General features: G+C 37.9%; 2 protein-coding genes across 2 annotated transcripts in view; one reads left to right on the top strand and one right to left on the bottom strand.

The window, feature by feature from the left end:
- Window positions 1-204: 204 nt before the first annotated feature.
- LOC111890267 (putative receptor protein kinase ZmPK1) lies at window positions 205-2968 on the top strand. Its single transcript, XM_023886412.3, has one exon. The coding sequence runs from the start codon at window positions 349-351 to the stop codon at window positions 2761-2763; it is 2415 nt and encodes an 804-aa protein (XP_023742180.1). The 5' UTR covers window positions 205-348; the 3' UTR covers window positions 2764-2968.
- Window positions 2969-3689: 721 nt separating this feature from the next.
- Window positions 3690-21169, bottom strand: part of LOC111890271 (uncharacterized) — a 43664-nt gene continuing 26184 nt past the window's right edge. Inside the window, exons 2-7 of the mRNA XM_052771118.1 lie at window positions 8079-8152; window positions 5880-6161; window positions 5620-5765; window positions 5550-5566; window positions 4192-5431; window positions 3690-4079 (exon numbers count right to left, since the gene is read on the bottom strand). Of these exons, the coding sequence (XP_052627078.1) occupies window positions 3690-4079; window positions 4192-5431; window positions 5550-5566; window positions 5620-5765; window positions 5880-6161; window positions 8079-8152 (2149 nt within the window). The remainder of the gene's footprint in view (window positions 4080-4191; window positions 5432-5549; window positions 5567-5619; window positions 5766-5879; window positions 6162-8078; window positions 8153-21169) is intronic.

Genomic DNA, 21169 nt, shown 5'->3' with positions numbered 1-21169 from the left:
AAAGTGTTGACCTCAAAAAAGGATCAAAATGGATATTAATAAGAATACATGTTGGATTAGTAATGGACACGATCAATTTGCATGGACAGGTATATAGAGTGATACATAATTATTTAGACTGTGAAAGTCATGCTAATAATACTGAAATTTAATGCACCTAGGCCGATTTCAGCTTATCGTCCACCTGCTCAATATCAAAGTTAATAATGTCTCTGCGTGTGCCTCCTATTGTTTATCCTCCCTGATAAGGATATCATATTAATATAATGTTCGCATATCTAACCATATAATGTCAAGGCTCCATGTACTCTTATTATGAAGTAGTTGAACTAACATTTCCACTTACCTATGGCTCTACCACATCTTCTAAATGTGATCGGGTTAATGTTCCTGTGTAGAACTACCTTAATATACTCCTCCTCATCTTTGTCTTCTCCACCCTTTGGTTTGAATCTGGGCTCATCTCTCTCAGTGGAGAAAAAGGAGGACTTCTTGATCTCACCAAATGGCTTTTACACTGCCGGATTTTACAGGGTAGGCGAGAATGCTTACTGCTTTTCAATATGGTTCACGAAAGCTTTATCAGACGGAAATCGTACTCTAGTATGGATGGCCAACCGAGATTTACCAGTCAACGGGAAGTTCTCAAAACTTTCGTTGCTGAAAACTGGAAATCTTGTCTTAAGAGATGCATATCAAAGGTTCCCTATATGGACGACAACTACTCGAGATTCAACAAAATCTGCTCAGCTGAAAATGAACGATTCAGGAAACCTTTGCCTACAAAATAAACATGGAAAAGTTCTGTGGCAAAGTTTTGACTCCCCAACAGATACCCTTCTTCCCGATCAACCACTAACCAAAGATGCACCACTTGTGTCTTCAAGAAGCCTAACCAATTACTCATCAGGATACTACAAGTTGTTCTTTGACAGTGATAACGTGGTTCGACTTGTATACAGTGACCCTAAGTTGACAGGCATCTATTGGCCTAGTCCCGACGTACGCGCATGGGAATCTGGTAGGAATATCTATGGAAGCCGAAGAATCGCAACAATGGATTCTTCTGGTCATTTCATTTCAACTGATGATCTATTATTCAATACATCAGACGCTGGAGATCAGCCTTTAAGAAGGTTGACGTTGGATGTTGATGGTAACTTCCGAGCTTACAGTCTGGATGAGATCACAGGAATTTGGCATGTTACATGGCAAGCTCTTTCTAACACATGCTATATCCATGGAAGTTGTGGAGAAAATAGTACATGTTCCAACGACCCTGTCTATGGTAGGAAATGTTCATGCCTACCAAATCACAGGATGATCAATCATACAGATTGGTCATATGGTTGTGAACCCGAATTTAAGCCGACTTTATGTGGTAATGGTGAGGATCAATTCCTACATCTTCCTCATTTCGACTTCTATGGGTATGATCGTAGATACATGCCTAATACAACTTTAGAAGAGTGTAAGCAAGTGTGCAGAAATATGTGTGATTGCAAAGGGTTCCAGTTCAAGAACGACTGGAAGAAAGGGTTTTCTATTTGTTACCCAAAGTTCCTGTTGGTTAATGGATTAAGCTCATCTGATTTCAATGGTTCCATGTATCTAAAAGTTCCAAAAGATATTCCCTTATCTTCGAAAAACATTAAGGTTGGCGAAGAGTTCAGTTTAAAATGTTCCTGGAAGCCTGCAATCCAACTTGACCGAAGTTATGACGTTAATCGGCAAAATGAATCCATACAGTTATTGATGCTGATAATAACAAGTGTACTTGGGGCACTGGAGATTATCTGCATAACATACTTCTGTTATGGAACTCATTCACATTCAACTACCGAAGGTTATCTCCAAGCTGCGAGTGGATTTAGGAGATTCAGCTATGCCGAGTTAAAGAAAGCCTCAGGAAATTTCAGCAACGAGATAGGGAGAGGAGGTGGTGGCGTTGTCTACAAAGGAGTGTTGTCTGATAACCGAATTGCTGCAATTAAGCATCTTAATGAATCTAGTAAAAGTCAAGGGGAAGCTGAACTTCTAGCAGAGATAACAACCCTTGGGAAGCTTAATCACATGAATTTGATAGAGATGTGGGGGTATTGTGCTGAAGGTAAACACAGGCTTTTAGTTTATGAGTATATGGAATATGGGTCACTAGCTCACAACTTATATTCCAGTCAACTCGATTGGGATCAGCGGTTTGACATTGCATTGGGCACAGCAAAAGGACTTGCTTATCTACACGAAGAATGTTTGGAATGGATATTGCATTGTGACGTTAAGCCTCATAATATATTACTCGACTGTTGTTACAAGCCCAAGGTTGCCGATTTTGGGTTATCAAAGTTGTTGGATAGAGATGGGACTGGTAATTCAGAGTTTACAAGAGCAAGAGGGACAAGAGGTTACATGGCTCCAGAATGGTTGTTTGTCAATCTTCCGATAACCGCAAAAGTTGATGTCTATAGCTATGGTGTGGTGATGTTAGAGATGATAACAGGGAGGAGCCCAACGGGTGCTAATCAGAGTGGGGGATCAGAAGGAAGGCTAGATAGCTGGGTGAGAGAAAAGATGATTGCCACTAGTGGACCGAATGGTTGGGTCGAAGAAATTATAGACTTAACAATTGAAGGGGAGTACGACAAGAAGAGAATGGAAATTCTCATTAAGGTGGCTTTACAATGTTGTGAGGAAGATAAGGATGGAAGACCAACCATGAGCCAGGTTGTGGATATGCTGATGCATGTGGAAGAACATCATTAATTAGAAATAAGAAAATGGTATTTAGTTAATAGCTATCTTAATTTGAAAGAGTTTATCATGAGCTTTTTTATGTTTGTAAATGTAATGTAAAAAAATAGCTAAGGGACTTGCCATGGTATTTGGGGTGTCGTATATTCTAGTGTTAGAACAAGAGTATAAAACAGAAATTATACTATTAAAAAAATAATACGTACGAGTTATAGAATATTAGTTCCCGGTAAGTCCTTGATGCAATTAATAAGGATGATTTCAGGGACCTCCTCAAGTTTTAAGAAATCTAGGGAACTACCTTATCTTCTCTTCTCGAGAACATAGCTTTCAATATTTCAAGAGATGTTGAGAATAATGAATGTTTCGTTAAAATGTCCTTGGAAAGTATCCTTGATTTTTTTTCGTTAATATTTATTGTGTTGGGTTATTTTTTGTTTATTTCGGTTTCTTGTTTTGCGTTGTATTTCTTGCAAGGGAGTAGTTTTGTAAAGAAGCTAAGTCTTATGGGTCGCGACTTAATTGATTGAAACCTGTTAGGACATGCGGGCTTTATTCGAGTGAGCATGGATCGGGTTTATCCGTATTTAATCCGGTTTGTACCTGATGTATAAAGTATGTGGTGTGTGTGTTGTTTCAGTAGAATTGATTATTTTTCACACACATTTCTCTTCATTTTTCTTTCAAGTAAGTGACATCGTTTGGGGTTTCCTGTGTTAGGGTTTCACTACTAGAAAATATGGGGTTTTTCTACGGAAAATAGGTAAGGAAAATCAGGGCCGGTACGTTAATTTTAGGGGCCCGGTGCGAAACTAAAAAATGGGCCCCTAAATATATATTTATTTTTTACTTATACCAAAAATTCATTAATTATTTCATAATTGTTATAATATGAAGCAAAAGAAAAGAACGATCATACAATAGATAATCTTAGACAACTACATGAATTGCGAGACTTTCCTAGCATTCTTGGAAGCAAAATTGTTCAAAGCAAAATTGTTCGCCAATCCATTAAGTCTTTCTTGTGACATTGTGGACCTTAGGTAGGACTTCAACAACTTTAGCTTTGAAAAACTTCTTTCTGCAGACGCGACCGTTACGGGAATAGTCAACAAGATTTTGTAGGCAATAGTTGCATTAGGAAAACAATCGACTTTTTTCATATACTTTAAAACATCAATAGGGCTCGTAATTTCACTCGGTAAGAACATGTCAAGCAGCTTTAACTCCATATAAAGTTCATGAGAATCGATATCTGATTGTTCACCAGACTTAAGTGCGGCTTCAAGACGGCGACAACATGACTTGAGATCTTTGTCATCAAATTCCTTCATTTTTTGGAAACAAAAAACCAAAAATATTTTCATACTCTTTGTATTGTTGAAATCTTGTTTTAAGAGAAGCACTCGCTTGATCAACAATATATAAAAAATAATTAACTTTAAAATTCTCCTCGGCTGAAAATACAACATCTTGATCACTTGAATTCTCATCAAATTGTTTTTTTCTACTAACCGGCCAATTTTGAGAGAATACCGGATCAATATTCATTTCAACGGAAAGTTCCTTCGCATCATCAATTGCCTTGGAGAACCCTGTTTCTCTAAAATCTTTGAAGTACTCAATTAGCATATTCACTTCGTTAATAGCAACATCGAGAAGCATATCTTTTGATTGTAATTTTTTGCTAACTAAGTTCACCATGTACAATATTTGATACCAAATGACTATGGATACCAAAAACTCAAATCCACCAAGCTCATTATTTGCTAGCGATTTAGCTTCACTTTGGATTTTAGCATCGTTGTCTTTTTCCGCAACTTCAAGTAAAGCTTCCCACCGAGTGGCAGACAATGACTTTGGAGTCAAACCTTTGATATTCTCTTTCAGAATTTGCCACCTCTTAGTAGAATTGGAAAATATTGTATATACTCGTTGTATGACTCCAAAAAAATCTCTAGCTTTACTACAACTGTTAGCCATGTCACACAGTGCAAGATTAAGACTATGACAACCACATGGAGTATAAAATGCTCTAGAATTTATGTCCAAAAATCTCTTTTGAACTCCTTGATGTTTTCCTCTCATGTTTGATCCATTGTCATACCCTTGCCCCCGCATATCATCAATATCAAGACCAAGAGATTTTAATTCATTGTGTGTAATATCAAAGAGCCCTTTACCAGTGGTATCATTAACATTCAAAAAACCTAAAAAGGATTCTTCAACAGTAACATCATTGGAGGAGAAATTTACATACCTCACTATCAAAGACATTTGTTCTTGGTGACTTGTATCAGGGGTACAATCAAGTATGATGGAGTAATATTTTGCTTCCTTTACTTTTTTAATGATTTCTCGTTTACTTTCATCAGCTAGTAAAAGTATCACCTCATTTTGGATTTTGTGGCCAAGATAATGTACATGGATCTCATCATTTTTGATACGACGCACATGCTCTTTCATAACCAGGTCAAACTCTTCAAACATCTCAATCGCTCCAAGAAAGTTTCCATTACTCTTTTGATATAATTTTTCATTTGTTCCACGAAATGCTAAATTATATTTAGCCAAATATTTCAGTAGTGCAATAATCCTCAATAGTACTTGTTTCCAATGCTCCCTTTCTTTCTTAAATTGATCATACACCACTTTATCAATTGTTTCATTAACTTTCAATCTTTCACACATTTCAAACCAAGTAGCTAAATTTGTGAGATGATCTAAACCAACTTCATGCTCTTTAAGTCTTGTCCTAAGATGTTGCCAATCTGCATAACCTTCACTATCTAATTAACCTTTCGGGATCCCTTTTCTACATATTTTACAGCAAAAACAAAAAACTTTATCAAGCTCTTTCGAGTATACTAGCCATTCCCTGTTACATGTCTGTTTATTTGGCAGAGTTCTAGTATACATAGTTGTAGAAAACCGTCTAGAAAATCTATCAGGTGGACCCTTATCAATAGTATTATCCCTTTTAGGACCTTTCTCTACCAAACGTTTCACCATGTCTGTGCTTAGTCCATCCCAATTTCTTGGATCGAATATATCAACATTATTACTATTAACATTAACATCATCATCATCATCATCATCAACATCATCATCATCATCGTCATCATCACCATCATCTTCAATGTTATCACCATCGTCATTACCATCATCAACATCAACAGGATCTCCATCGAAATTAACATTATCAACATTAACGTCATTAATTTGATCTCCTTCGACATCAACACCCAAATTATCAGGAATATCATCATTATTTTGATTTTGAGAAGGAACTTTAAGTTTTTTTTGGAAAAACTTATCTAGAGAACCACTATTAGCCTTTGTTGATTCTTCAATTTTTTTTCTCTTTTTACGTTTTTGACTACCAGATAAATACTTAGGAGGCATTATTTCTGAAAATAAAATAACAATAATCAACCAAATACTCGATAAAAATTAAAACTATGATAAAAGAACTCTAGAAATCTAATTGAATATATCAAAACGTTGAATGAGCAATACCAATAACAATGTAAACTAGAAAAAAAAATACTAATGATTATAAAAAATACTAATAATGATGAATTATAAATATTACCATTAGAGAAAAAAAAATGAACCTTTTCTTATGTCTTCCTTTGATGCCGAATTGCCCAAACTCAACAAATAAATAAAAGAGGCTAAGGACTTATATATAGTAATTAAATGCGTGTTTGTATTAGATACTAATTGTATGTGATATACTTAGTTTAATTGGAATTATATATTAATTTAATTACAGATGTGTTTGACTTAGATAATTCCTTATGGGATAGACGTGTTTGTTACACTTGAATTAAAAGGATATGTTGAAGAATTATAATAAAAATAAAAAACAAAATTGCGTGTGCCAAGTTTCGATCTTGGGACTAACTAATAAATGTCAAGCGCCTTTACCATGTCAACCACCAATTTTTTGTTTACTTTGGTTTCGACATCTCATATATATATATATATATATATATATATATATATATATATATATATATATATATATATATATATATATATATATATATATCGGGCCCCCCAAACAATGCGGGCCCTATGCGGTCGCACACCCGGCATATGTTAAGGGCCGGCCCTGAGGAAAATTTTCGTAGCTAATTAGCTACAGAATTGCTACGGATCAGCTACAGAATGGGATGCCCTAATTTAGTAACGGAATAGCTACGGACGTCAGTCCGTAGCTATTCCGTAGCTAATTAGCTACGGAATAGCAACAGATGCTAATCCGTAACTATTATTCCATAGCTAATTAGCTACGGAATAGCTACAGATGCTAATCCGTAACTATTCTATAGCTAATTAGCTATGGAATGGCTACGGAATACCTACAGATACTATATACCTACGGATTAGCTACGGAGTATGCTTTCCGTTAGAATTACATAGCTAATCTGTAGCTAAGTAGCTACGGATTTTTCTTATTTTTGATTTTTCGGGCACCAAACGTCGTTTTTTCCGCTTCGTTTTTTTCACACCTCTACTATTCATGATTATCTATATTTTCACCAACCTATAGTTATTAATATCGTTCGTAAAGTCGTGTGCCCCTTTGGGATCAAGTACTCGTTTCATAGTTTAACATTGTAATGCTTATACTTTTCATCAACTTCTGATGGATTATGTTTGTACATGTATATTTATATACATGAATGAGTTGTGGTATATGTGTACGTGTATATGTATATGTATATGCGTTTGTGAGATGTATGCGAACGTATTCATAAGCATTATAGTGTTAAACCACTAAACGAGCAATGGATCCTATATGTGCACACGGCTTTATAAATGATATTAATAGGTATAAATTGGTGAAAATATAGATAATCATATATAATAGAGGTGTGAAAATAAAGGAGCAAAAAAAACGGCGTTTGGTGCCCGAAAAATCAAAAATAAGAAAAATCTGTAGCAAATCCGTAGCTAATTAGCTACGGAATAGCTACGGAATTCTAACGGAAAGCATATTCCGTAGCTAATCCGTAGGTAATTACCTCGTACGCCTAGCGTACGAGGACTCGTATCCCCGTTCTAACCCTTGCAGTACGCTAAACGTACACAACATTATGCCCACCATAACACCCTTCGCATCAGTAACCCCCCCCCCCCCCCCACGCACTCCCTAAGTACACCCCAGGTACTAGGCTTTCCCCTTAAACCCTAACACGTTCCGAAGGTCATAACTTCATCGTTATAAATCTGACGATCAATATATCCATGAAAAGGTAATGAGAAGCTCTACACTTTATTTAACTCATACTTGTCTTACACTTTCCCGAACAAACCTCCAATTTCCGTAAAAAACCCAAGCTGACAAATTACCGAAATACCATTTTGCTCCAAAACACAGACTGAATACCTGGATCATCCAAATTACACCATCCACCCTAAAATGAGTCCAAATCTCAATTCTTTAAGGGTCCCAAGCCCATTAATACACAATCCATAATCACAACTCTAAAATAGGAAACGATTCGAAACAGAGTGTTATAGTTTCTCATGTTATTGATTCATTTAATACTTCATGTGGAACCCCTCATATATCCTAGATCTGAGACATAAGTCACTTGGGACGTTCCAACACCAAGGACCAAGGTTCTTGAACCAAAACCTCCATAAAATGGAAACAAATAGATCTAAGCGAAGAATGATCAAGTTGGGAATTTGATTACCAGAAAATGTAGCAAATGGAGTGTAGTTCTTGGATCTACTTCTTCCCTCTCGAGTCTTCTATCTTCTACTTCTTCCATAAGATTCAAAAGGCACAAATAACACTCAAAATGGCAAGAAATAACTCAAGATCACTTATGGCGGGTTAGGGTTTCAAGATTAGGGTTTGGAGGTGATCGAGATTGGAATGGAGGCCAGATATGATACTTAAATAGGGTGCAAGTCCTTAAAATTAGGGTTTCATCCAGCATGTCCTACTCGTCGAGTCATGGTTGCGAGTCATCAAGTAGCTCACTTAAAACCCGCGTGAACCTTCTACTCAACAAGTCAGGGCTACCAACTCGTCGAGTCCTTCTTTAAAAATAAATAAATAAATAAATGTGTACCAGGGAACCGAGCGTTACACATAAGGTCACTGACTTGGTGACTTTGCATGCCCCAAAAGAACCCAATCTCGAAATAACATTCTACTTCCAACAAATGAACTCAAACTCAAGCATGGGGGATTATAAGCCTTAAAGTGTCACACCCCAAAACCGGAACGGCAGAAACGTTCTGGGGTGGATGACGTCATGTCAAGTATCACAACATATCCAGTATAGTAATCAAAGTACAACAACCATTGCATTAATAGTAATAATTTTACATCGGTTACATTTTATAGTAATATGAAAGTAATTATAGAACATAATATAGATGCAGCTCGATACTAGGCTGTCTCCACAAAAGCTCCCGGGATGTACCTATCTATCGATGACCTGAGAATACAAGTTATTTTGAAAGTGAGTATCAGCATTTTATAATGCTGGTGAGTCCATAAGTATTTAGTGTATTTGTATAAGTACGCATTTTTATACAAAATAACTTTATGAAAGATAGTAGTTTAGAATCTATGGTGTATTAGCGTCCTTTCCAGAAAATCCAACATTTTTAAATAAAAGCAGTCTTCTACCAAGACCCCACAGACTTATGTTTTAAGGAGTAATTTTCCCGAATTACTATCATTACCAAAATACGGTATTGACTTTAAAGAAAATATGAGAATATCACTAGTAAATATACTAGGGAAAAAAATAACATATGCCTCAGTAATGATACTGCTGACTAAGGCAAAAGAAATCATAGACTCTAGGAGAGTATCAAATGAATAATACGCTTGGCTCAATCTAACAAAAGGAAGCACAGACTCTAGACAGTATCGAATGAACGACACAGCTAGCAAAGTCTAAAACAAGGAAATACAGACTCCAGACAGTATCGAATGAATGACACAGCTAGCAAAGTCTAAAACATCCGGTAATCCTAAGTGGGTTGTTTAAAAAATATTGTGTTACCTTAAGGCCATGAATTATATGGTAAACATAGAGATACTCATAACCATACTGATTGACAATAGAGTACTTGACGCCCTGCAAGCGTCAGAATAAATGTGACATTTGTCACCCCTTGGCTTGGTCGGCCGGGGACTGTAGCTAGCAGTCAGAGTGTGGGAGACTCAGGTTACCAACTTGACAACGGGGAGATCCGTTTCCTGAAGATGCATCTCGTATTTTGAATTCTATTGTAAGTACTGGAATAATGATATAGACTCACGAATGAACTGACTCCTTTGGAATTCTCCGTACTATAGAGAGTAAATAGAACCTCCTAACTATTCCTATAGTAGTTACTAGTGTTTCTGGTCTATGAATGATGAATGGAAGGATGCCCTTGCTACCCAATGGAAATGAACCGGTCGATGTAAACCTTTATGTCCATACATGTATATATGATATATAACTAATGTTTAAACGACCTTCGGACGGATAACCGATACCCACTAGACCACATGGCAACGAGGAAAAGGAAATAGGGGAACTAACCTTCCTAAGTCCTTTAAACATTATTTATATAACTATACAAATATAGCCATGCATTTAACGAAGTAGAGGCATAAAAGGAAGACTTTGATGAAACCTTTGGAAAACTTTCATACATAAGAAATTTACGACTTGATGTCATCTTGTAAAACAAGCTTTGAAAACCTTTGGAAATCCTTTGAAAAATCTTTCATAAACAACTTTGAAAAATGATTTGTATAAAACAGTTTAAGTGGAGAAAACCTTTGATAAGAAATCACGACTGGATGTCTCTTAAGTAAACAAACTTTGAAAAACTTTGGATAACCTTTAATGATCTAAAAAGGGATATTCATACTTTAACAAGATTTGAAAACATGGTTTGGAAACCTTTAATCTGGATAAACAGTTTAACATGCAAAATCTAGTTTGCTATACAGTTATTAATCACATGTGATTTATCTAATAACTGTACAGTTCAACTTGTATCCCCCCCCCCCCATATAAAAGCAGTTAAAATCATTTAAAAGGTTAATTCAGGGGTATGAACTCACCTGACGTTGGTGATTCGGATGAATGGACGGTATAGGATGCTAAGTGTCAAGTGAGGACTTAACCACACACGTGAATCCTATTTAACATGTATTGATACATTTAAGTATCTAATTAGTCATTTAATAACTAATTAAGCAAGTAAGGATGTCCTCCTACATGAAAACACTTTGCTACAAGTGCTAGGAGTACCAAGGGTTGCATATAAGGTGTGGATGGACTTACATTGGAGTTTACTCTTCAAATAGTAGTGTCTAGGGGTGTTTAAGGTTTTGGAACCATATCCCCTATGAGTTTACAGTCATAAACTCATGGGTGGTGTGTTCTTGGTTGTTTAAAGGTCTTACAATACTTGTGGAATTAGGCTAGGTTCAATTATAGGGCATAGGAAGTGGTTTAATCATCAAATGGACCAATTTAAGGAGTTTACGGCTGTAAACAGAGAGTTTACGTCCGTAAAATCTTACATGCCTTTTCCTTTTGCTTTTTGACGGTTCTAGGTTAATCACAAGTGATTCTATTCCAATAAACAAGCCATGGAAGGAAGTTAGGGCACCATTTGACCATTCTAAGGGATGGAAGGGTTGGTAGGGTTATTGACTGTCTCAGCTCGTTGCCCCTCGGAAGGTCTTTGAGCCGAGGTACTTCCCTCCTCGTTCTTGAACTTTCTCTTCAGTGGATTTTGTTAAGGTTCTTGGGTGGCTGTGCACGCAGGAGTTGGTTGCTGCCGTCCATTGCTAGGGTCAGAAATCTCGATAGGGCTCTTGCTAACATTGGCATTGTTAGCATTCAGATGAGCCATGACAGCTGCTACGGCTGTTGAGACTTCAGTTTGGAACATAGCTTCATCAAATAGGAGAGTCGGTTTCTTGCCATCGGATTGGTTACGTTTCTTCGGAGGCATGGTTTTTCCTACACGGAAAGGAACACAAGCTGATGAGAGACGATGGTTAACCCTGGACGTATCTATCCTTACTATATCAGGCATAAATTTTCCCGTGCCTTTAATATTGGTTATCTGAGTGTCGACCTTCATCCCTATGATGTAGTCCGGGTATCAAGGTAGGAGTAAGAATATCGGAAAGCCATAAGAAGGGAGTCGTTCCTACTAAGTTATCTTTATACAGGAGAGACTCGCTCTCCGGATTTGGAAAGATCTGAGGACAGTTCGGAACGAAGATCGCGGAAGAAAAGGCTTATGAAGACTTATGGTTAAACACCCTCAATCGAGGTTTTGTAATCCGATCTAATCGTATTACTTGCGACGGGAAAAGGCGATTTACCTAACACATAGTGTGAGTAGTGTAATTACTAGCTCACTAAATTGTATTATTTTATGGGTGTATTAGCGCGACGAATATGAGGAGAAGACACTTTTTGGGTTCCATGTATCGACTCCCTTTGTCTACCTCTTATCCTTGACTGGGACTGACGTTGGTTTTCTTCGGGTAGTTACCTAAGGTTCTCTTCTCGTGAAGACATATTGAATTTCTACTCTGTCTTACTTCCGATCCTGACTCTGAGTGTCATCGCGGTCTTACTTCTGATCCTGCCCCTAAGTGTCATTGCTTCATGATGGATGACTGGAAATCTTGGAAGTTCAGGCGGATTTCCCACCGGTGTCTCTAAAAGGTATAGGCACTTGGTGGTTTCAATAGTCTCGTCCTAGTTCATTTATTTTCGAACTGGAAACCATCTCAATGAACTTCTTCTGGGTCTGAATCAACTCTTCTGTCGAACACTGAAGTGGATAAGGTTTTCTATAGGGTTCGTGCGAGAATGGAAATGTCTAGACAATCCTAAGAGATTATTAAAACATTTCACTAGATGATCCATATCGAGTCCTGCTACAATTACATAGGGTACATAAATTATATATAACTTAGATCCGATAGGCCTTCGAATATGTGATACTACTCTATATCCACATCCAAACAAGGAATAGGAAGTAGAGCGAAACCACACATTCTTAGTCTATGGGATCCTTATCATATATAACCTTGAAGTATACCCTTTTGTAATCATAGGTATATCAATAAGGATCTTTTTAGTTTTTCACACAAGGTTATCTATGGATCCTAAAATACCCCTATGGTATTTTTATTTCTTATTTGATTCTTAACTTCTGAATATGATTCTGGGATTAATGTGAGTCTTTTAGTATTCCAAAATACTCCCATAGTATTTTAAACTTTATGTTTGGCTCTAGCATTCCTATTAGGTAAGTTTCAGACCTGTTACAACACCACTATCACTCCGAAGCAAACATTCATCGCATCTCGAATAAATGTAGTTGATCAATTACATTTATTCCAGCTTACGATTACATAACTTCCCAGGTTTGACGGTATTGCTCAACATCCGAAGACTTTTATTTTTGTTCTTCTTGTGATACTTCGTTTGTGTATTTAGATTCTGGATGTTGTTATACTTCGGTAAAATATGGTTATATTTTAAATTATAATTCTTGGTCAGAGTGTTTTATACCAATGTATTTATAGGCTGTATATCTTTTATGAATTGATATACAGAGCTCACTATAAACAATGCTCTGATACCAATCTGTCACACCCCAAAACCGGAACGGCGGAAATGTTCTGGGGTGGATGACGCCATGTCAAGTATCACAACATATGCGGTATAGTAATCAAAGTACAACAACCATTACATTAATAGTAATAATTTTACATCGGTTACATGTTATAGTAATATCAAAGTAATTACAGAACATAACATAGATGCAACTCGGTACTAGGTTGTCTCCACAAAAGCTCCCGGGATGTACCTGTTTATCGATGACTTGAGAATACAAGTTATTTTGAAAGCGAGTATCAGCATTTTATAATGCTGGTGAGTCCATAAGTATTTAGTGTCATTTGTATAAGTACGCATTTTTATACAAAATAACTTTATGAAAGATAGTAGTTTAGAATCTACAGTGTCTTAGCGTCCTTTCTAGAAAATCCTACATTTTTTAAATAAAAGTTGTCTTCTACCAAGACCCCACAGACTTATGTTTTAAGGAGTCATTTTCCTGAAATATTATCATTTCCAAAATACGGTATTGACTTTAAAGAAAATATGAGAATATCACTAGTAAAAATACTAGGAAAAAAAATAACATATGCCTCAGTAATGATACTGCTGACTAAGGCAAAAGAAATCATAGACTCCAGGAGAGTATCGAATGAATGATACGCCTGGCTCAGTCTAACAAAAGGAAGCACAGACTCCAGACAATATCGAATGAACGACACATCTAGCAAAGTCTAAAACAAGGAAGTACAGACTCCAGACAATATCGAATGAACGACACAGCTAGCAAATACTAAAACAAGGAAATACATACTCCAGACAGTATCGAATGAACGACACAGCTAGCGAAGTCTAAGACATCCGGTAATCCTAAGTTGGTTGTTTCAAAAATACCATGTTACCTTAAGGCCATGAATTATAAGGTAAACATAGAGATACTTGTAACCATACTGATTGACAATAGAGTACTTGATGCCCTGCAAGTGTCGGAATAAATGTGACATTTGTCACCCCTTGGCTTGGTCGGCCGGGGACTGTAGCTAGCAGTCAGGGTGTGGGAGTGTCTGTCCCGTATAGATCTATACACACAATGCCCGCTCTCCCTCCAGGAGACTCTGGTTACCAACTTGACAACGGGGAGATCCATGTCCTGAAGATGCATCTCGTATTTTGAATTCTATTATAAGTACTGGAATAATGATATAGACTCACGCATGAACCAACTCCTTTGGAATTATTCATACTAGAGAGAGTAAATAGAACCTCCTAACTATTCCTATAATAGTTACTAGTGTTTTTGGTCTATGAATGATGAATGGAAGGATGCCCTTGCTACCCAAGGGAAATGAACCAGTCGATGTAAACCTTTATGTCCATACATGTATACATGATATATAACTAATGTTTAAACGACCTTCGGACGGATAACCGATACCCACCAGACCACATGGCAACGAGGAAAAGGAAATAGGGCGAACTAGCCTTCCTAAGTCCTTTAAACATTATTTATATAACTATACAAATATAGGCATGCATTTAACGAAGTAGAGGCATAGAAGGAAAACTTTGATGAAAACTTTGGAAAACTTTCATACATAAGAAATTTACGACTTGATGTCATTTTGTAAAACAAGCTTTGAAAACCTTTGGAAATCCTTTGAAAAATCTTTCATAAACAACTTTGAAAAATGATTTGTATAAAACGGTTTAAGTGAAGAAAACCTTTGATAAGAAATCACGACTGGATGTCTCTTAATTAAACATACTTTGAAAAACTTTGGATAACCTTTAATGATCTAAAAAGGGATATTCATACTTTAACAAGATTTGAAAACATGGTTTGGAAACCTTTAATCTGGATAAACAGTTTAACATGCAAAATCTAGTTTGCTATACAGTTATTAATCACATGTGATTTATCTAATAACTGTACAGTTCAACTTGTATCCCCCCCCCCATATAAAAGTAGTTAAAATCATTTAAAAGGTTAATTCAGGGGTATGAACTCACCTGACGTTGGTGATTCGGATGAATGGACGGTATAGGATGCTAAGTGTCAAGTGAGGACTTAACCACACACGCGAATCCTCTTTAACATGTATTGATACATTTAAGTATCTAATTAGTCATTTAATAACTAATTAAGCAAGTAAGGATGTCCTCCTACATGAAAACACTTTGCTACAAGTGCTAGGAGTACCAAGGGTTGCATATAAGGTGTGGATGGACTCACATTGGAGTTTACTCCTCAAATAGTAGTGTCTAGGGGTGTTTATGGTTTTGGAACCATATCCCCCATGAGTTTACAGCCGTAAACTCATGGGTGGTGTGTTCTTGGATGTTTTAAGGTCTTACAACACTTGTGGAATTAGGCTAGGTTCAATTCTAGGGCATAGGAAGTGGTTTAATCATCAAATGGACCAATTTAAGGAGTTTACGGCTATAAACAGGGATTTTACGGCCGTAAACTCTTATATTCCTTTTCCTTTTGTATTTTGATGGTTCTAGGTTAAGCACAAGTGATTCTAGTCCACTGTACAAGCCATGGAAGGAAGTTAGGGCACCATTTGACCATTTTACAGGAGTTTATGGCCCATGGACCAATCCTTGGGGTGTTTACGGCCGTAAACTCCTAGAATCATGGTTTCCTTCAAGTTTAAGGTCCCTAATGCAATGGTGGTTGGTTCTAGACATTATTCCAAGCCATAGGAGGTGTTTAAGGGAAAATTTAACACCTTAAAAGGTGTTTACGACCCATGAAGAGGGGTTTACGGTCCAAGAGTGTTCTTGGGCCGTAAAATCATCTTTACTCCTGAAAGACAAGGTTTTGGTGTTCTAAGCTCGTACATGCAAGTCCCCAAACCATAACTAAGGATTGGAAAGGTTTTGGGAGGGTTTTTGGGCATCAAAACCCTCTTTCAAGGTGTTTATGGTTTTGGGATGTTCCCAAACCGTAAACTCTTGTTCTTGCGGTTTTTGGATGTTTAAGCCATGACTTTTCAAGTGTGATAAGCAAAACAACAAGCTAGGAAGGTTAACTTACCGTTTTGAAGCTCGAAGGGGCGACTTTTTTACCAAAACCCGATTTGTAGAGAGAGAAAGTAGAGGGAGGAGGTGTAAGGTTTGAAAAAGGTTGGGATGAAACCTACTCAACCCTTATATAGGGTTGAGTTTACAGCCTGGGTGGGGGTCCACCCAACACCAACCGCAAATGGGGTTTTCCCCGACTTCCGTTAAACATGGCAAATTTTAAATTATACTTCCTTATTTTTGATTTGCTTGACGAATATTATTCAAAATATTCCAACGGGCTTAAATCTGGTCAACAATATTTTGGGATAAATTTGGCTAATTTTTGACGAACTTAATAACGGCATTAAACAAACGGAACTTTCGGGTTGTCACATAAAGGTGCCAACTTTATGAATCTAGGATCATAAAAGCACCAAGAGTGGCAAGTCTAAGCTCTAGGAGTGGTATCAACCACTAGATCTCATCTATGGGGCCAAAAATGGTCCAAAACTTAAGCAAGGAAGAACCAAACTTCTAAAGAACAAGATCAAAGTTTTTTACCTCAAAAAAGATCCACAAGCTCTTCCTTGATCCACACCCTTGCACCAAACTCCATCTTCTTGGAAATGACCCAACAATACCAAAATGCACACCATGAATTCAAAATCACAGCCCTGATGACTTAATGAGTTTATAGTCATAAACTCATGGGTGGTGTGTTCTTGGATGTTTAAAGGTCTTACAATACTTGTGGAATTAGGCTAGGTTCAATTCTAGGGCAAAGGAAGTGGTTTAATCATCAAATGGACCAATTTAAGGAGTTTACGGTTGTAAATAGAGAGTTTACGGCTGTAAACTCTTACATGCCTTTTCCTTTTGTTTTTTGACGGTTCTAGGTTAAACATAAGTGATTCTATTCCAATAAACAAGCCATGGAAGGAAGTTAGGGCACCATTTGACCATTTTAAGGGAGTTGACGGCCCATGGACCAATCCTTGCGGGGTTTACAGCCATAAACTCCTAGAGTCACGGTTTCCTTCAAGTTTAAGGTCCCTAATGCAATGGTGGTTGGTTCTAGACATTATTCCAAGCCATAGGAGGTGTTTAAGGGCAAATTTAACACCTTAAAAGGTGTTCACGGCCCATGAAGAGGGGTTTATAGTCCAAGAGTGTTCTTGGACCGTAAACTCATCTTTACTCCTCAAAGACAAGGTTTTGGTGTTCTAAGCTCGTACATGCAAGTCCCAAAATCATACCTAAGCATTGGAAAGGTTTTGGGAGGGTTTTTGGGCATCAAAACCCTCTTTCAAGGTGTTACCGGTTTTGGGATGTTCCCAAACTACAAACTCTTATTCTTGGGGTTTTTGGATGTTTAAGCCACAAATTTGCAAGTGTGATAAGCTAAACAACAAGCTAAGAAGGTTAACTTACTGTTTTGAAGCTCGAATGGGCGATTTTTGACCAAAACCCGATTTATAGAGAGAGAAAGTAGAGGGAGGAGGTGTCTAAGGTGTGAAAAAGGTTGGGATGAAACCCACTCAACCCTTATATAGGGGTGACTTTACAGCCTGGGTGGGGGTCCACCCAACACCAACCGCAAACGGGGTTTTTCGCGACTTCCGTTAAACACGGCAAATTTTAAATTATACCTCCTTATTTTTGGTTTGCTTGACGAATATTATTTAAAATATTCCAACGAGCTTAAATCCGGTCAAAAATATTTTGGGATAAATTTGGCTAATTTTTTACGTACTTAAACAAACGGAACTTTCGGGTTGTCACATCATCCCCCCATTAGAGGGAATTTCGTCCCGAAATTAGAGTTTAGGAAAGGAAGTAGGCATGAATAATTGGGTAGAGAGATGAGGGTACTTCCTATTTGGTTGGTCCTCACGCTCCCAAGTGAACTTAGGTCTTCACTTGGCGATCTAGCGACCCTTCACTAACGGAATGCGGGTTTGGTTCGTTCGGTTCGACCTCTCCGCTCATGAGTCCTACAATTTCCTTTACAAAGTTAGGGTTCTCAAAGATTCCTATCTCGACGAGTGGGATTTCGAGAGTCACGTCGGGCAAGCACTTTTTCAAGTCTAAGATGTGGATCGATTTGGGTTGAAACTTATGGAATTCCGAAAGTAGTCGTGGTCTGACAAGGTTTGGGCCAATTCTTATAAAGAATCTTGGATGGTCCTAAGCTCTCGGAAGGATAGAGCTTTTCAGTACTTAGAACATAACGTACTTCTATGGTGCGATCATCACTGTCATGATAGCCATTTTGAAGTTCCAAACGTTCTCTAATACTGGGGGTGTAGTTCTTCGGGTTGGTTCTTAGAGGGTTCGGGTTATCCTCGGATTCGTGTTTTCTGCCGATTGGATTTCAGAGGTTCTCTGGATCATCGGATGTATTGGCTACACACTGTATGCAATTGGTTTTCATGGCATCTATCTCGACCTAGTGCAAAATGGACTTGCACTTCTAATTCTTGAGGTGTTTCTAACGGAAACTCTCAAAGTTAGCGAGATAGGGTTTTACCAGACGATGTTCAGAAGGGTTTTCAAAATCCTCATCATCATCTTATTGACGCTTTCACAATATGATTCCTAATAGGAAAGAAGCACGCTCTTACTTGCTTTGCTGTTTCATGAATAGCAATCTCTGCTCAGGGCTAACTCAATCCTTAGAGATTTTCTGAAGTGTTGGACTATCTCGGGATGTGGTTCTACTATTTCTGGGTGAGATAGTATTCTTGGAACACCTAGCAGTCCAATGAATCCCTAATACATGCCCTATTCTCTAAGGCGTCGGTTTATTTCAGTTGCAGAAAGTGTGTGCTCTTGTATAACCCATCGACTAACACCTAGGCTGGTGTCAAGTCTATACTCTCTTCGGGATCAGGGTTATAAGGCTTAACGCCACTTACTTACGTACTTTATTCAAGAATTCTTGGCTACGGAGGTTATCCTGTGGTTCTTGGCATTCCAGTATTCACTTTGGAGAATGTAGTCTATCGTCTATAGGGCGACGGTGACTTCTTCCATGTGAGGAGGCGGAGTTTTTCTTGGCACTACTCGTCGGTAATGGGGTGGACGAAGTGCCTGAGTAGTGTGAGCATCTTCAGCAACTACTCATCCAGTGGTTATGATTTTCCTTGATTCAGATTAAGTCTAGAAGTATAGGGTTTCGCCACTCGGAACTTCTAATTTCCTCATCCACTCTTCTCAGAGCTTATCTTATCGCATCTTCCAGGTTTCCGACATATCTCCTGAGATGCTTAATTCATGGGATTAAGCATGAATGGATGGTCGTAGTCAATGTCCTTGCCTCTTACGACTTAGATTTATTTATCAACTGAGGTTATTAGCTACTATTTTGGCTTAACCGGGATAATAACAAATTTCGGATTTGTGGTCATTTTAGTAGTTCAACCCGCAGTGGTTCTCTTGACTCTAGTTCCTATTCTATGGGATAGGATGGAGGGTTTTACAATGAGGTTCGTGGTAGAGCTCATACTTGGCTTAACCACTAATACTTGGTGTATGCAAGCCGTATATAATTAAGATCGATGGGATGTTCAGTTGTGCGGCTCCACCCCAGACCCACAACCCAACGAGGAACAGGGAGTAGGGAGGAAGCACACATCTTAAATCTTTTTTTTATCTCAATTATATACCACTCTTATGCATATACTTAGTTAATAGTAGTCAATCCCATGAGTTCTTTCCTCTTGATTCACGAACCTGATTGTGGAGTACTAAGGGTCTTTCTGGGGGATCCACGGAGTAGGTTTCAGGTGGTTATCATCTTCTGAAATGCATGTAGTGTCTTTCGCTTCGGGTTCTATTTGACTAAGGAATGGTTGGTTAACATCGCGCGATACCCTACTCAGGGGTATTTCGGAAAGTTTTAGATAAGAGAGACGACTGGTGGATCGCATTAGGTTTTATTATTAAGTTCGGAAGAACTTTTATTTGCCGAAATGGCCACAGTGAAAGTTCTTTTTACACAACATTAGGAATTTACACATGGTTGTACTAAGTCGAACCATGATTAATAGAGGCGTCGAAGTTGGCATACCTCGACATGACATAGAATGAGGGTCGATAGGGCCATGTGCTGAACGGGCACACAAGTTCTTGGCGTCTCGGGTTTCGTCACGTGTATCGCTATCGTGGATTGTTGGACTGATAGAGTTGACGCGGAACTATAGAGGGTCCTGAGATTTCAGAATAATGTACTTCTCATGAATGGATTCTCACGAGGCCTCTCTATAATCGCCTAGTATATACTAGTCCTATATAATTAAGGTGGAAAGAACTGTTGACTGAGCGACTCCGTCCTAAATCCACAACAAAACAAAGAACAAGAAATGAGGCAGCATCACTCACTCGAGGTCTATCCATCTTAATTATTCATGGATTTAACGTATATACCGAGCCATTATAGCTTTACTTGATGAAATTTTGAATTTTACAAAAGTGCTGCGACTTTCGCCTTAATGGGAGAGTAATTACATTTAGAATTAGACTTTATTGTTTTCGGTTAGTTATCTAGGATTGAGAGACGTACCAAAAAGCTATCAGGTTCCTTGATGCTTCTCCCTAGGCATTAGAGTTAGACTCCTCATGTGTCCTTGTCGTTTCTTTCAGTTGGGCAGTCCTTCCTGAAGTGTCCAATTTCACCACATAGGTGGCATACTCGACTGGCCCCTACATTGGTGGTTGATGTAATGAACTCAACTGGGGCTTTGCAGGTACGAGAGGTATGTCCCATC

Source organism: Lactuca sativa, chromosome 4 (assembly GCF_002870075.4).
Source record: "Lactuca sativa cultivar Salinas chromosome 4, Lsat_Salinas_v11, whole genome shotgun sequence".
In the NCBI taxonomy this organism is placed as follows: domain Eukaryota; kingdom Viridiplantae; phylum Streptophyta; class Magnoliopsida; order Asterales; family Asteraceae; genus Lactuca; species Lactuca sativa.
Note: the sequence above shows the minus strand (reverse complement) of the source record. Positions and strands in the feature narration are given on the sequence as shown.

Bases quoted from the DNA above. Each gene is read 5' to 3' on its own strand.
- LOC111890267 (XM_023886412.3), top strand. From the start codon at position 349: ATGGCTCTACCACATCTTCTAAATGTGATCGGGTTAATGTTCCTGTGT.